General features: G+C 46.9%; 1 protein-coding gene across 1 annotated transcript in view; it reads right to left on the reverse strand.

Annotated features, from left to right (window-relative positions):
- MYRIP (myosin VIIA and Rab interacting protein) overlaps positions 1–15,200 on the reverse strand; it is a 233,299-nt gene that overhangs the window by 39,980 nt on the left and 178,119 nt on the right. The window contains exon 11 of the mRNA XM_055414586.2: positions 3,353–3,592. Within this exon, the coding sequence (XP_055270561.2) occupies positions 3,353–3,592 (240 nt within the window). The remainder of the gene's footprint in view (positions 1–3,352; positions 3,593–15,200) is intronic.

Genomic DNA, 15,200 nt, shown 5'->3' on the forward strand with positions numbered 1-15,200 from the left:
GGAGGGGAGCATTGCCTAGACAGTACTTCTAGACCAGTGTCTAGAGTCTAGACAGTAGACAGCCTGCTTAGAATCAGAAGGGTGTAGAGATAGGCTTCAGGGTTAGACAGAATCTGAAACACAAGCATGCAGTTTGCAAACTCTGGACTTTGGTTCTAAGTCCAGGCCTTCTCTTGTCTGCTCACTACACCTGCCTCCTGGCTGCCCTCTGTGGCCCCTCCAGGCCTTTCTCCACTCAGCGGCTGGAGCTGCCCTGTGGCCCTTGAACTTGCTCCCAGCCTGTCAACAAGCCCACGCGCACCTTGTTTTTATATCTATCCCTAGGTCCCTGTCTGGGTCTGATTCTTCTCCCAGCCTGCCTTCTGCACAGGAAAGGGCGCTCCTGCTGTGTCAGGGACCCCCAGGCAGGTGGACCTTGGGCCAATGTGCAGCAGCACGGTAAAGAGATAAGGCGAGCACTCACAGCCTCTGGAAGTTTCTTTGGCCCAGATCCACTCCCCAACCGAGGTGTGTGTGTGCCTGTGTGCACTGCACAGACTAGTTGTGGTCATATTACAAGGGAAGTCATGTTTACTCTGATCCTGAAGGTGGGAACCTGGGAGGTTCTGATGCAGTATTTTCCCCACCCCATTCTTCAGAGCATGACAAAGCACTGTGTGTGGTTAGAGACCTCTGGCTTGACACTGCACGCATGGATGGGAAATGGGCACTAAGCCCTTTCTTCAGAGCTAGCACAGGGGTGTTATTTCACAACAGTGAAGTTTCTTTTCCTTGAGGTTGTTAAAGGGGCTCTGAGGTTATTGCTGTTTGCTGGGCTGTGGCTTTGTGTTACCCCTATGCTGTAAAATTCAGTTGTCTCAACTCTATAAGAGGGCACGGTTATATCCATTGTATAGATGAGGCCAACGTGCATCTGTCCAATCAACCATGAAGGCCCAGACAGGGACCTAGGGATAGATATAAAAACAAGGTGCGCGTGGGCTTGCTGACAGGCTGGGAGCAAGTTCAAGGGTCACAGGGCAGCTCCAGCCACTGAGAGGAGAAAGGCCTGGAGGGGCCACAGAGGGCAGCCAGGAGGCAGGTGCAGTGAGCAGACAAGAGGAGGCCTGGACTTAGAACCAAAGTCCAGAGTTTGCAAACTGCATGGTGTGTTTCACATTCTGTCTAACCCTGAAGCCTGTCTCTACACCCTTCTGATTCTAAACAACCTTCCATAGATGAACCTCTATTTCTGTTTTCCTTTAATCAGAGTAACCCAATCTTGACGGAGAAAGATATATTAATTTTCTCTTTTGGTTTGCTATCTGCGTTTTTACATACACTGATTCATGGTTGGTGGTGGGAAAGACTTTAACTTTGGGAAACTGGCACATTTGGGAGTTTGGATAAAAGCGACACCCCTAATTTCCTACTCAGTGAGGGCATAGGGCAGGGTGGAGGCAGAAAGGGTCAAAGTGCCCAGGACTTTCCTCCATTTCCTGTTCACATTCTGCCCAGGAGAGCCCAGTACAGATGGGTGGCTGTGCCCCTAGAAGGTGAGGCTCACAGGTGAGTGGGGGTTGAATGTGCCGGACACATCCCAGCCCAGGACCCCACCGGTACAGCATGAGTTGGGACCATGAGGCAGCAGAGTCAGTAGGATGTGGGGTCATCGTAAGAAATAACACACTACGCTTCAGTTGCCATCTGGCTCTCAGCCCTAGCAGACAAAATGGGACTGTAATGGGGCATCGGTTCAAGCAACAGAGAGGATCAAAGCTTATAACCGTAAAGGAGGCAAGGAGTTGGAGCCCACACCCCAGGGAAGGGCTGCCTGTGAAGGCCAGAATCTGCTCTCCACCCACAGACATGCCAGGGGAAAGAGGGATACGCTGTCCCCAGGCACAGGAGCTGGCTGGTTTATGAGGGAGGGTTCAGAGGTTATGGAGGGTGGGCTGGGGATGAATGAAAGGCAGAGTGTGAGATGTTGGAAGGTTCAGGGGCTCAGCCATGAAGGACGGTGCAGACTGCTCTATGGTGGTCCCTCCTGGGCTGGCCAGCCCCCTGCTTAGCACCCCAGCTAGGCTGCTGAGCAGATGAAGGGGGCTCATGGACTATTTATATGGGTTACGGCAACCCACTCCAGTGTTCTTGCCTGGAGAATCCCAGGGATGGCGGAGCCTGGTGGGCTGCCGTCCATGGGTCGCACAGAGTTGGACATGACTGAAGTGACTTAGCAGCAGCAGCAGCAGTCATCAGCTTAGAGAGCCTACTCTCAGAATAGGGAAAAAATGGATCCTAAGTACAGAGAATTCAAGATATTACCAGACAAGATCTAATCTGAGTTTCAGAAGCAGCAGCTTATAAAGGAAGGAGCCTGTGACTTGAGGCCAAGAGGTCTGTGATTCAGCCTCCGAACTTACTAGCTGTGGGCCTTGAGTGAGGGCCTTCACGACTAGTCTCAGTTTCTTCCTCTGCAGCACGGGGCTGTGTCTGCCTCAAAGGTTTTGCATTAAATGAACTAACACACGCAAAGCACCAGACACATAGGAGACGCTGAACAAATGCTGGCTTCTCCCCTGCCACCGGAGGCAGAAGGGGTCAAGTCTAGGGTGGAGGAGCTGTAGGGGGAAACCAGGCATGTCATGGAGGATGGTGAGAGAGAGGCTGGGATCCCCTTCTGCCAGAGGTAGGGTCTATTTTCTGTGGTTTTCACACCACGTCCCTTGGAACTCGGTGGCCTACTTGGGCTTGGAAGGAAGAGAGGACGGTGGGACTGAAGATCAAGTGATTGGGGTTTTGGGGACCCCTTGGAGCAGCAGTATTTGAATCTGATTAGAACCCTGGGATTCAATATAAGGTTTGTTTGGGAAAGGTTCTAAGTAAGTCAAGCCCAAATCTGGAAACTGCAGAGATAGTGACCTAGAAGGCAACTTTCAGTGCAAAGACTTTATACTATGAGACGAAGCTTTAGCACTGGCTAAAAGAGGACTGGCTAGATGCCCTCAATCCACAGGAAACCTTCCTCGGGGGGAGGGTGGTGTGAGATAACACAGTTCTTACCAGTAAGAGAGACTGTGGGTACTACATTACAGACTCTAAAGGCAGGGGCTGTCTTGATGAAAGATGGGATATGAGAGGTCTTAGGAGATACCCAAGGACACGCGGGGCTGTTTTCCTGATTGAATAACTCTGCATTAATCAAGTCAAGTTTTCCTGGGCTCGCCCAAGTGCACAGGGATGGGCATTTTAGACAGTGCTCTTTGGGGTCTCAGCATATCTCAGCACATCTCAGCACAAATACAGAGCCTCACCCCAGTGGCAAGAGACCGGGCCGAGACTGGGCCATCTGCTGTGACGTCACAGCCCTTACCTTCTTCAGCTCTTCCTGGACACTCTGGCTGTTGTCTTCAGAGGACAGACTTTCCTTCTGGTTCTCAGACTCGGTCTTGGGCTCGGATTCCTGATCCTCCCCAGAAGAAGTCTCCTTCTCACTCATTTTCATTGCTAGCTCGTACAGCCTGTTCCTCCGTTTCTCTTCTGCGGTGTCTGTGCCGGCCCGGGGGTGCCGAGCCTCACTGCTGATGTCAATCTCTGATAAATCTCCTGACACCTGAAGGAAAGCCAGAATCACGAGCTGAAGACCCTTCTGCTACAGCCATGTTGTTCCCCGATAATCTCTAGGTAAGGGTCAATCCTTTGCATAAGGCTGCCCTGATGGCTCAGTGAATTAAGAATCTGCCTGCAAGGCAGAAGACATAGGAAACATGGGTTCAGTCCCTGAGTTGGGAAGATCCCTTGGAGAAAGAAACGACAACCCACTCCAGTATCCTTGCCTGGGAAATCCCATGAACAGAGGAGCCTTGTGGGCTCCAGTCCATGGGGTTGCAAGAGTCAGACATGATTTAGCGACTAAACCACCAAAGGTCAATGAAAATGAAGGTAAACTAAACCAGGAAATTGAGGCTCTTACTTGATCTGCTTTCCCTATGGATGGGCTCTTACTTTTTATTCTTACTTTCTCAAACACATGCATCTTAACCCTTTGTTAAAGATTTAGGCAGAACCAATGCAATACTGTAAAGCAATTATCCTTCAGTTAAAAAAAAAAAAAAACTTTAGGCAGGTGAGCATCTGTAGTCAGAAAAGTGAATTCAGTGTTTTTTATTTGCAAAATACTTATCCAGTGGGTCCTAAGGGCAACACTGTGCTGAGGATGCAAGTCTGAGCAAACCTCCACCAGCTCCGGAGACGCTAAAACCCTGCTAAGTGCAGAGAAGCGGGGGTGGGGGCGGAGGCTCTGACAGCCCTGCTAAGGGGCACCTGATGGGAGGGCTGGGAGTTAGGGAAAGCTGGCTTGTGGAAGTGGTGTTTGAGTTGAGATTCAAAGTGCAGCAGTTACCCAGCTAAAAGGGAGAGAGGAAAGAACCGTATTCCAGATAGATCACAAAGATTTTGAGATGGTGTGAGGTTCTTGGGCACACATAAGGAATACTATGCCACCTTCCCTTGACAGTCACACAATTACATCTCTGGCTCCTACCATCTCCTACAGCTCCTTCTATGAGGAGAGCCCTGACCGGGCCTGGAGAACTCCAGGAGGACCTGGAAATCGTTGGGTCTCACTCTATTCTTCACCTCATGTTGGACAGATGTGTATGGAATTTTAACAAGATAACCCTCAGCGTCCCATCAGGGTCCATTGCACACAATATTAGCTTTTGAATTTCCTCTTTGAGTTGTTCTATCTGTTTAAAAGGCTTGGTCTTTCATGACTTTTATTCTTTCTTGAAGAACTTCCAAAGAACAAAGAGAAAATGTACTAGTTCTGTAAATAAAACTCCTTCCATCTTGCAATTATTATCTGGGTTCATTGGACCCTTTTATAAATCTAAGACACATGAAGAGATTTTTATGATCTCATTTTCCTTATCTTTGGAAATATTTTGCTGTTTTATCATCCTGGGAATTATCTTTCATCATTACTCATCAAATACTTCCAATTATGCTAAAAAAAAAAAGAAACTAGAATAACAAGAGAAAAATGGAATTACTTAGAAGGATGATTCAACATTGGAAATAAAGCATCACCATTTTGAGTCGGCTTTTAGCTCACTGTAGACAGTTGGGAATTCAAAATTTTTCATAATGGCAAAGGAAAAAAACTGAGAGAACAACATTTCACAATTATTAGATGACTCAGAAGATGAAGTTGGAGAGCAGCTCCACAGACTCTAACGACGATGGATGAAAGTAGTTGTCTAAGTAAAATCTCAGACTAAGAGTCTTCAGATGACAGTGTCCTAAGTGAATTTTCTGAAACCCAAGAAACAACCAGTAAACAAAGAATCGATGAGTAAACAAAGAATCGATGAATAAACAAAGAATCAATGAGTAAACAGTGTATCTATCAGGATAAGAGGAAAGGTAGTATTTTCATTCAGTTTGTCATTCGACAGGAACGGCTTCATCACACAACATTTCCCAACAAGAATCTAGACCATCCTGTTCTGCTAAAAAGGTGTGGCAGATTCTTATGAAGTTTGTGTATCAAATTTGCTTAATTCAGTTTATAATTGTACAGATGCTTAAGGGAGTTGTTTTTATAAAGGCGATTAAAAGGAGAAAGATGATAGAAATGAAAAAAAAAAAAGTCACCGGGTTGATAAACAGGGTCCCTTGGATGATGATTTTTCTTTTTTTCTGGCCCTGAGTAAGAATCAATGGTGAGGACCTCATGAGGGGTGGCTGATGCCCCCAGCACGCTTGAGAAGGAGGAATCCCATGGTCTCAGGACTTGGGGGGAGCTCCACGGGAAGAATGGTCTCTGAGCAGGTCCTTGAGAGATGAGGAGCATTTTAATATGTGGACAGGGGGTAGGCATTGTTGACGAGGAAGCAGCAGGACTGTTGAGACCCAGGGTGCATGAGGCCGCTCGGCACAGTTAGAGCAATAAGGCTCCAGGTGGAGGGCGTGGGGAGCTTGGGGGTATGGAGAAAAGAGGCCCGGGTCAGACTGCAGAGTTGTGAGTGTCTGCCAGGTGGCGCTAGTGGTAAAGAACCCACCTGCCAATGCAGGAGGTGTAAGAGATGAGGGTTTGATCCCTGGATTGGGAAGATGCCCTGGAGGGCATGGCAACCCACTCCAGTATTCTTGCCTGGAGAATCCCGTGGACAGAGGAGCCTGGTGGGATACAGTCCCTGGGCTCGCAGAATCGGACACAAATGAAGCGACCTAGCACAGCACAGCAGCTGTCTGTCTAAGGAGTGAGATTTACCTGTCAAGTATCTCCGGGCTCCTGGGTCTCCCCAGGCTGCTGGGTGGCACCAAGGGCACTCAGAGGCTGGCTCATGGAAGATCTTGGGCGTTCCTGGAAGGTGAGCACCCAGGTGCTCCCTAGAGTAGAAATGAGGTAGCTGCACGACAGGGTTGGGAGCGGATGAAAGTGAGAGCCGAGGTGGGGCCTGAGGGAGAGATCCAGGGTTCCAACTGAGCACACAAGGGGCGGAGCCTTAGACACTGGCGGGATGCCCAGGCTGGGGGGCAGTGCAGAGGATGACTTGATGAACAGGGGCCCCATCACTGAGAGACCTGCAGGGACCAGGAACGCTGCTCGGCTCTCAGAGGACACCAGAAGGCCCCTCACAATCCAAGACGGTAAAGGTGGAGAAAGTGGAGGGCTGGATGACTGGTTACTTTAAAAATATAGTTTTAAACAGAAAGTTGATTAAATTGCAAGCGGCTAAGTGTCTGTTGGATTGGCTGGTTTTACATTCCTGGCTCTTCAGAGTGGGGAGACTGATGAGGAAATTTAAGGCAGTTACAGAAGAACAAAAAGTTGCCTTTTTATATTTATATTTAGTGTGTGGAGTGCGTGCATACATGCTCAGTTGTGTCCGACTCTTTGTGACCTCATGCTCTGTAGCCCACCAGGCTCCTCCGTCCATGGGATTCTCCAGGCAAGAATACTGGATTGGGTAGCCATTCTCTTCTCCAGGAGATCTTCTCGACCCAGGATCAAACCCAAGAATCCTGCATTGGCAGGCATATTCTTTACCACTGATCCACCTGAGAAGCCCCTAATGTGGAGATTCTGGCTAAATGAGCATGATGTTATTGTTGTTCAGTTGCTAAGTCATGTCTGACTCTTTTTGACCTCATGGACTATAGCATGCCGGGTTCCTCTGTCCTCCACTGTCTCCCAGAGTTGGCTCAAATTTATGTCCATTGAGTTGGTGATGTTATCTAATCCTCTGCCACCCTCTTCTCCTTCTGCCGTGAGTCTTCCCCTGCATCAAGGTCTTTTCCAGTGAGTTGACTCTTCACATTAAGTGGCCAAAGTACCAGAGCTTCAGCTTTAGCATCAGTCCTTCCAATAAATATTTGGGGTTGATTTCCTTTAATATTTGATCACTGGTTTGATCTCCTTGCAGTCCAAGGGAGTCTCAAGAGTCTTGTTCAGCACCACAATTCAAAAGCATCAACTCTTCAGCGCTCAGCCCTCTTTATGGTCCAACTCTCACCTTCGTACATGACTACTGGGAAAACCATAGCTTTGACTATATGGAACTTTGTTGGCAAAGTGATGTCTCTGCTTTTTAATATGCTATCTAGGTTTGTCATAGCTTTCCTTTCAAGGAGCAAATATCTTTTAATTTCGTGGCTGCAGTCACTGTCCCCAGTGATTTTGGAGCCCAAGAAAATAAAATCTGTCACTGCTTCCATTTTTTCCCCTTCTATTTGCCATGAAGTGATGGGACCAGATGCCATGATCTTAGTGTTTTGAATGTTGAGTTTCAAGACATCTTTTCATTCTCCTCTTTCACCCTCATCAAGAGGCTCTTTGGTTTCCCTTCACTTTCTGCCATTAGATGGTATCATCTCCATATCTTAGATTATTGATATTTCTCCTGGAAATCTTGATTCCAGCTTGTGATTCATCCAGGCTGGCATTTCTCATGATGTTCTCTGCATACAAGTTAAATAAGCAGGGTGACAGTATACAGCCTTGTTGCACTCCTTTCCCGATTTTGAACGAGTCAGTTGTTCTATGTCTGGTTCTATCTCTTGCTTCTTGACCTGCATACAGGTTTCTCAGGAGACAGGTAAGGTGGTCTGGTACTCTCATCTCTTTAAGAATTCTCCACAGTTTGTTGTGATCCACACAGTCAAAATAGTCGATGAAGCAGAAGTAGATGTTTCTCTGGAAGTCCCTTGCTTTCTCTATTATCCAATGAATGTTTGCAATTTGATCTCTGGTTCCTCTGCCTCTTCCAAACCCAGCTTGTTCGTCTAGAACTTCTCAGTTCATGTACTAACCCTAGCTTGAAAGATTTTGAGCATTACCTTGCTAACGTGTGGAATGAGTACAATTGTACGGTAAACTTTTAAATACCTGATGACAGAACATTCATTAAGATAAACTAGCATATCTTCTTTTCCAAGAGGTTCTCTGTGGTCTGCAAGTTCTTTATACCAATCTTTAAATTTTCATTTTTGTTTCATTGATACCCTGAGAAAAGCACATTGTGGATTACCGGGGCAACCACCTGACCACTGAGTGCTGCCAGGGGATTGCCATTCCTTTGTCTGACTTATGCTTCTAGTGGGGCTAACAGGTCTTTTACATGGACAGTATTTAAGTTTGAATGCAGCCATTCTCAAACCAGATACCCTCTGAAAATTCCTGGGTAATCCATGAATTCCCAAGATTGAGAAACACAGCGGTGGACACAGAGGGAGGGGATGGGGGCGTGAGCGGTGGAGGAAGGAACTGGAGGGCTCCTGTGGCTGAGCATGGCCGTGTGGGGTGGGGGAACGCTGCTCCGGGTGCCGCACACACAGAATCTCACTCAAGAGGCCCAGTTGTTGCCTCTGGATCCCTGAGGACGCTAACGGAGTAGGCTGTCCAAGGTCACGTGGCTAGAGCACGGCTGAGCTGAAGATGGCCTGACCCCAAAGGCCAAGCCCTTTGCATTCTTCCAAGATAAAGCTCGAAGCTCCACACTAAACCACACTCCTTGGAAGGAGACCAGATTGCAGAACCACAGAGCAGGGGAAGAACCCGAGATGCAAAGGATTTAACCTCTTGTTTCCTAAGGGGAAATTATAAAGGAGTGAGGAGATCCTTTTTCTAGTGACACTCTGGCGATGGGTACTCTCAGATTTTCTCAGTCCCCCTTTCCTTCAGTCAGCCTAGTGGTCTGTCTTTAGAGACCTTGGAATCCTGCCTGCTTTAGTTCAAAGCAGTTTTTCTCCGCCTCAGCCTCATCACCATCATCACCCAGATTCTCCACACGTTTTAAGGGAGGAAAGCCAATGTCTTCCAGGCTGGACAACCCCAGTCCTAGCATCACTTTCCCAGAGCTTGCCTTTCAACTGTCAGGGGCAGTGGGAGCCTCTGGGTCTCCTCCATCTTCTTCAAAGGAGCCCCGCTACAGGATTACTCTCAGATATCACCCATCAGCCCCAGTGATGAAAGATTCTGAACCTGACCTAAAAATCAGAATTTCAGCAGCTTGCTTTTAGATATTATTTCAGTCAACTACAGAGGAAAGCCCCAATAGGCTAACTAATCCTAGAGACTCTTTACACGGCAAACGGCCGTGGTGAAAGTGAAACTGAAGTCGCTCAGTCGTGTCCGACCCTTAGCGACCCCACGGACTGCAGCCTACCAGGCTCCTCCATCCATGGGATTTTCTAGGCAAGAGTACTGGAGTGGCTTGCCATTGCCTTCTCCGATACTACTTGCAAATCCCTTGGCAAACGCAGTGATCCCGAATTCGAGAAGAGCAGAAAGAGCCTGGGGCTGGCTGACTCCACCTATGTCCTGTTTCTTTAGCGGGCCTGGGAAAGCTCTGTCTCTGGTGCCTTAAGATGGAGGTTTATCCTCTCCCGATGTATTGATGTTAACCCCAAACTAGATTTATTCACATGCTGTACTCTGGTGAATAAGGCATTTTTAAAAATAAGAACAGTCATACCTACGAAAATATCCGTCAAATCCTTGGTCAGCTTAACAGGGTGGAAATGGGAAGGTGGAACCCGGAATTTTATCAGACTTAATACTGAAATACATCTGCCTGCCTCGAGGGGCACTCCTCCCCGTGCAAGGGTCTGAGTTGGGCCAGTGGAGCCGCACAGGGCGGCCCAGGCCTTGGGGACCAGTCTGGTGAAGGGGGTTATGGGAGCTCAGCACCTGGATGTCAGCTGGAAGGCTCAATTTTAACTTTTATAGTTACAGGTTGGTTGTCTTGGTGTGATTCCCAAGCTGTTCTCTGAGTCCTTTGTATTATAAAATTGATTTAAAAATAAACAAGAAAAGTGAAAGTGTCAGTCATCCAGTCGTGTCTGTCTCTTTGTGACCCCATGGACTGTAGTCCACCAGGCTCCTCTGTCCATGGGATTCTCCAGGCAAGAATACTAGAGTGGGTGGTCATTTCCTCCTCCAGCAGATTTTTCAGATGCAGGGATTGAACCCGGGTCTCCTGCATTACAGGCGGATTCTTTACCGTCTGAGGCACCAGGAAACCTCAATGAAATCTGGGACCCAGATCCCTCTTCCAGAGCCCAAATCCCTCTGACGGGTGGGCTGTGCCCCTGGTCTGTTTTCCCTCTGTAATCTCCTGTCTGGCAGAATTAACTATGCCATTTGTTGAAACAGCAGCCATTTGCTCCCTGGAATTATGGCAATCTGTACAAAATACCCAGAAAAGCATTAGCCTGGACCTCTCAGGTCAGTATTTATGAGGAATAGGCATTTAAGTCACAGTTATTTTCATACTGACTACAGTTGGCCTGTCACTTTGTGGAAACATCTTTTAGGAAGGAAGCAGCATTAACAGTGAACTTCATCTTTTTTTTCTCTCTCTCTGACTCAGCATTGGAACTGGGTGTAGATTCAGTCACATGATCCTTGGATTTTGATAGTGATTCAGTACCTGGGCAATAATGCCATCATGAGGGTCAGAATCTTAGAAGGGGCACGAAGAGGCTCCTAAAGAATCACGTGCTAAACTTCAGGCCAGGGGCTGGGATAGTGGGGTTGAGGGCTGATCCCGAAACGCTTTTCATTGCCAACATCCTGCTACCTGCCGTGAGTGGGCTGGGTTCCAGTCCCTGCTGTACTGTTGTTGCTTAGTCACTCATCATGTCCAACTCTTTGTGATCCCATAGACTATAGCCCTCCAGGCTCCTCTGTCCATGGGATTCTCCAAGCATGAATACTGGAGTGGGTTGCCATGCCCTCTTCCAGGGGATCTTCCCGACCCAGGGATAGAACCTGTGTCTCCTGCGTTGGCAGGCAGATTCTTTACCGCTGAGCCACCTGGGAAGCAGTCCCCGCTCTAGAGAGAGCTCAACATTTCCCTCACGGGGTGAGCATGCCTTTACTGCCACAAGTAAGTAAAGGCTTTAACTGACAGGTAGCCTCTCTACTTAATATCCGCCCAAAGTAAGGCCACAATTTAACGATAGCAAAACAAAAGTCAACATTTTTGGTCCATCCATCCTAAGTCCTTCAGTCGTGTCCAACTCTTTGCGACCTCATGGACTGTAGCCCACCAGGCTCCTCTGTCCATGAGATTCTCCAGGCAAGAACACTGCAGTGGGTTGTCACTTCCTTAATATCCAACAGAGTCCTGGTTAAAAATGTAAAGCTCTGAGCACTGTGTTCATGCACATTTCTCTCCCCACTGGGGAGAAAACTTAATAATTCATCAGGGACTATGACACAAGAATGTTAACGAAAAACTGTTATAGACAGTAAATATCTCATTGCTTTCTAACTTGTTCTCTGCAACCAGCTAGTCATGGAGGCACCCAGAAATTCTCACTAACAAAGGGAATCACTTGACAGGTCGTTGTCTAAGGTTTTTCTTCTGTGCAGGGGGTATGTGATCATACGTGCTCTAAACCGTTTCCAAGGTACGATCTGTGCTTGCGGGGGCTGCTGTGGAGGTGGGAGTGAGAGGCACGAGGAACCGGCAGCCTCGCCTCAGAGCAGCTCTGTAAGTTTTCATGTAAAGGAAGGTTCCATGCTAACAAGCTGTGAAAATCAACGGTGAAGAATTGGGGTGGAGAAGTGGGGACTTTCACCCTTTAGTCTATGCATTGGAGGAAATTCAGATACAGTTTGAATTAGACTGAAGGGCTTGCTTGGGAGTGTTCTCTTAACACACCTCAGAGGTAGGTGGGCCTGACAGGTGGCTCATTGTTCACAGGTGTGGGGGGGTGTTGTCACTCCACAACCAACATGCATGGTCTTGCAAGACGACTCAGAGTGCCTTTCTTTGAATTCAGAGCTGTACAGCACTCATGAACCAGGGCTTGGGGAAGGCAGCCATCCACTCCTTTACAGATCCCACAACCCGATCCAGGAGCAGCTCGGACCAGTAGAGGTCAGGTTATTTTGGCCCCTCATAGACCTGAGCTGACTGAGCTGTCCCTGGAGTGATGTACTGGCCCACACTGAGTGACACTGTGAGAAGCAGCCTCCAAAGTGTGCGTTCATTTGAAGCAATTTATGGGGAGGGTTCTGTATTCTGTGTTCTCTCCATAAGGACACATGGGATAAATTTCTCTGGGATCTCAGCTCCAGGAGCAGCATCTTTTAAGGAATGGATTTATGATTGTAACATGGCTTCCATGACTCAGAAAACTGCTCATAGTTTCCTGAAGATGTAAGTTTAATTATTCAACAATGATTTGATGACAAATAACAACGTTGGATCTCACCTCATGCTGCATGTGCTTAGTCGATAAGTCGTGTCCGACTCTTTTGCGACCCTTTGGACTATAGCCTGCCAGGCTCCTCTGGGATTTTTCAGGCAAAAATACTGGAGTGGGTTGACATGTTGTGACATTCCAACATGATACTTCCATCTTGGAATCTTCCCAACCCAGGGATCAAATCCGCGTTTCTTGAGTCTCCTGCATTGCAGGCAGACTTTTCACCGCTGAGCCACCAGAGAAGCACTTATACCGCCCATTATCCCCAAAAGTAAAGTACAGATGGGCTAAAGAGCTAAATGTAAAATTCAAAACTATAAAGTATTAGAAAGAAACAGGAAAACGTTCTTAAAGCCTTGGAGATTTAAAACTTTCTCAAACAAGGCACAAAATTTAAAGGAAATGAAAATGATAAGTTATTAGGAACAAAATGTTTTGCATGTAAAATATACTTAAAGTTAAGGTGAAAGGGATAGACAAAGGGAGAGTATTTTCAGTGTGTATCCATCAAAGAACTAAGATCTGGAGTGCAATTAGGAAATAAAACTAATTTCTAAAAATCCAGAAGAAAAAGTCTGACAAAATAATAGGAGAAACATATAAACGCGTCTTTCACAGAAGAAAAAAATGCAAATAGCTGTAAATATAGGAAAAATATTCAGTTTCAGTAGTAACTATGTCAACTAAAAAAAATATATTTTTTTCCTCACATAAAGTTGGCAACAGTGTAAGAGACTGACAACAGCAAACATTGTTGACGGTGTGAGGAAATGTGCTCCACAGCGCGTGGCTACGCAGGCTGCTGTGAAGTTTGGAGAGTTTAATTTGGGGAGTACTCATTAAAACTAAAGATCCATTTAAGCCTCAAGTCAGCAAGTCTACTCCTGTACTTCTCTAAAGAGGTTTGCACACTGGTACTTTCTGCGGTATTGTTTAAAACACCAAACACTGAAAAGGTCTTCAATATGCATCATCATAGGAACTAGTGATTGTGGATTCCTCCCCTCCTTGGAACCCTGGGGAACTGAGGGGGTTGGGTGGGATGTTTGAAGCAACACTGGTAAAGTTCTTTTATCATCAGCATGACTTAGAATTGTCTGTGCCTGGTGCAAGGTGATGATAAAAAGACTGACTTGGATTCGATCTATTATTGTTTTAAAATTCTCATCAGGCAATGCCTCCATACTGCTTGCATCCTGGACAAATTGCTCCCACTCCCACACTCCCCCCTGGGGACCACTGGGATGCAGAGATCTGTGTGCTCTGGCCTCTCCATCACTTACTGTTAGGAAGAAGCGGTGGAAGAACAGAGGGAGTAGGATGCCAGTTTTGCTGAAACAAAGATACATTTACAGAATAATATTTCTAAATGTGCTCTGCATATATGATGCACAGATACAACTGTAGTCATTTGGCGGGAGAGAGCAGGGATGCAGGGCTGTGGTCAGGGCAGACTATATCTGTGGTGGTGGTTTAGTCACTAAGGTGTGTCCGACTCTTGGAATCCCATGTACTATTGCCCGCCAGACTCCTCTGTTCCTGGGATTTTCTAGGTAAGAATACTGGAGTATTTTTCAGCCATCAAAAAGAATGCATTTGAATCAGTTTTAATGAGGTGGATGAAATTGGAGCCTATTATACAGAGTGAAGTAAGCCAGAAAGAAAAACATCAATACAGTATACTAACGCATATATATGGAATTTAGAAAGATGGTATCCTTAACCCTGTATACGAGACTGCAAAAGAGACATAGGTATATAGATAAGTCTTTGGGACTCTGTGGGAGAGGGTGAAGGTGGGATGATTGGGGAGAACAGCATTGTAGCATGTATATTATCATATGTGACCAGTCCAGGTTTGACGCATGATACAGGATGCTTGGGGCTGGTGCATGGGGATGACATGGAGGGAGGATATGGGGAAGAGGGAGGTGGGAGGGGGGTTCAAGAAAGGGAACACATGTACACCCAGGGCGGATTCGTGTCAATGTATGGCAAAACCAACCAATATATTAATGTAAGGTAATTTGCCTCCAATAAAATAAATTAAAAAAAAAAAAAGAATACTGGAGTGGTTTGCCATTTCCTTCTCCAGGGGATCCTCCCAACCCAGGGATCGAACCCAGGTCTCCTGCACTGCAAGCAGATTCTTTACTGACCGCTACCAGGGAAGCCCGACTATATCTGTATGTTTTAATAATATCCATGTTATTTATATATTTGCATATATACATATATTTATAAGTATGCGTGCCTGCGTACTAAGTCACTTCAGTCATGTCTGACTCTTTGCGACCCCATGGACTGTAGCCCTCCAGGCTCCTCCGTCCATGGGGATTCTCCAGGCAAGAATACTGGAGGGGTTGCCACGCCCTCCTCCAGGGGACCTCCCCAACTCAGGAATCGAACCTGCATCTCTTGTGTCTCCTGCATCATAAGGAGGGTTCTTTATCGCTATGCCATCTGGGAAGTCCTTATAAGTACGCAAATAG

This window comes from Moschus berezovskii, chromosome 24 (genome assembly GCF_049115385.1).
Source record: "Moschus berezovskii isolate FMDL1 chromosome 24, NW_MosBer_1.0, whole genome shotgun sequence".
NCBI classification, from domain to species: Eukaryota; Metazoa; Chordata; class Mammalia; order Artiodactyla; family Moschidae; genus Moschus; species Moschus berezovskii.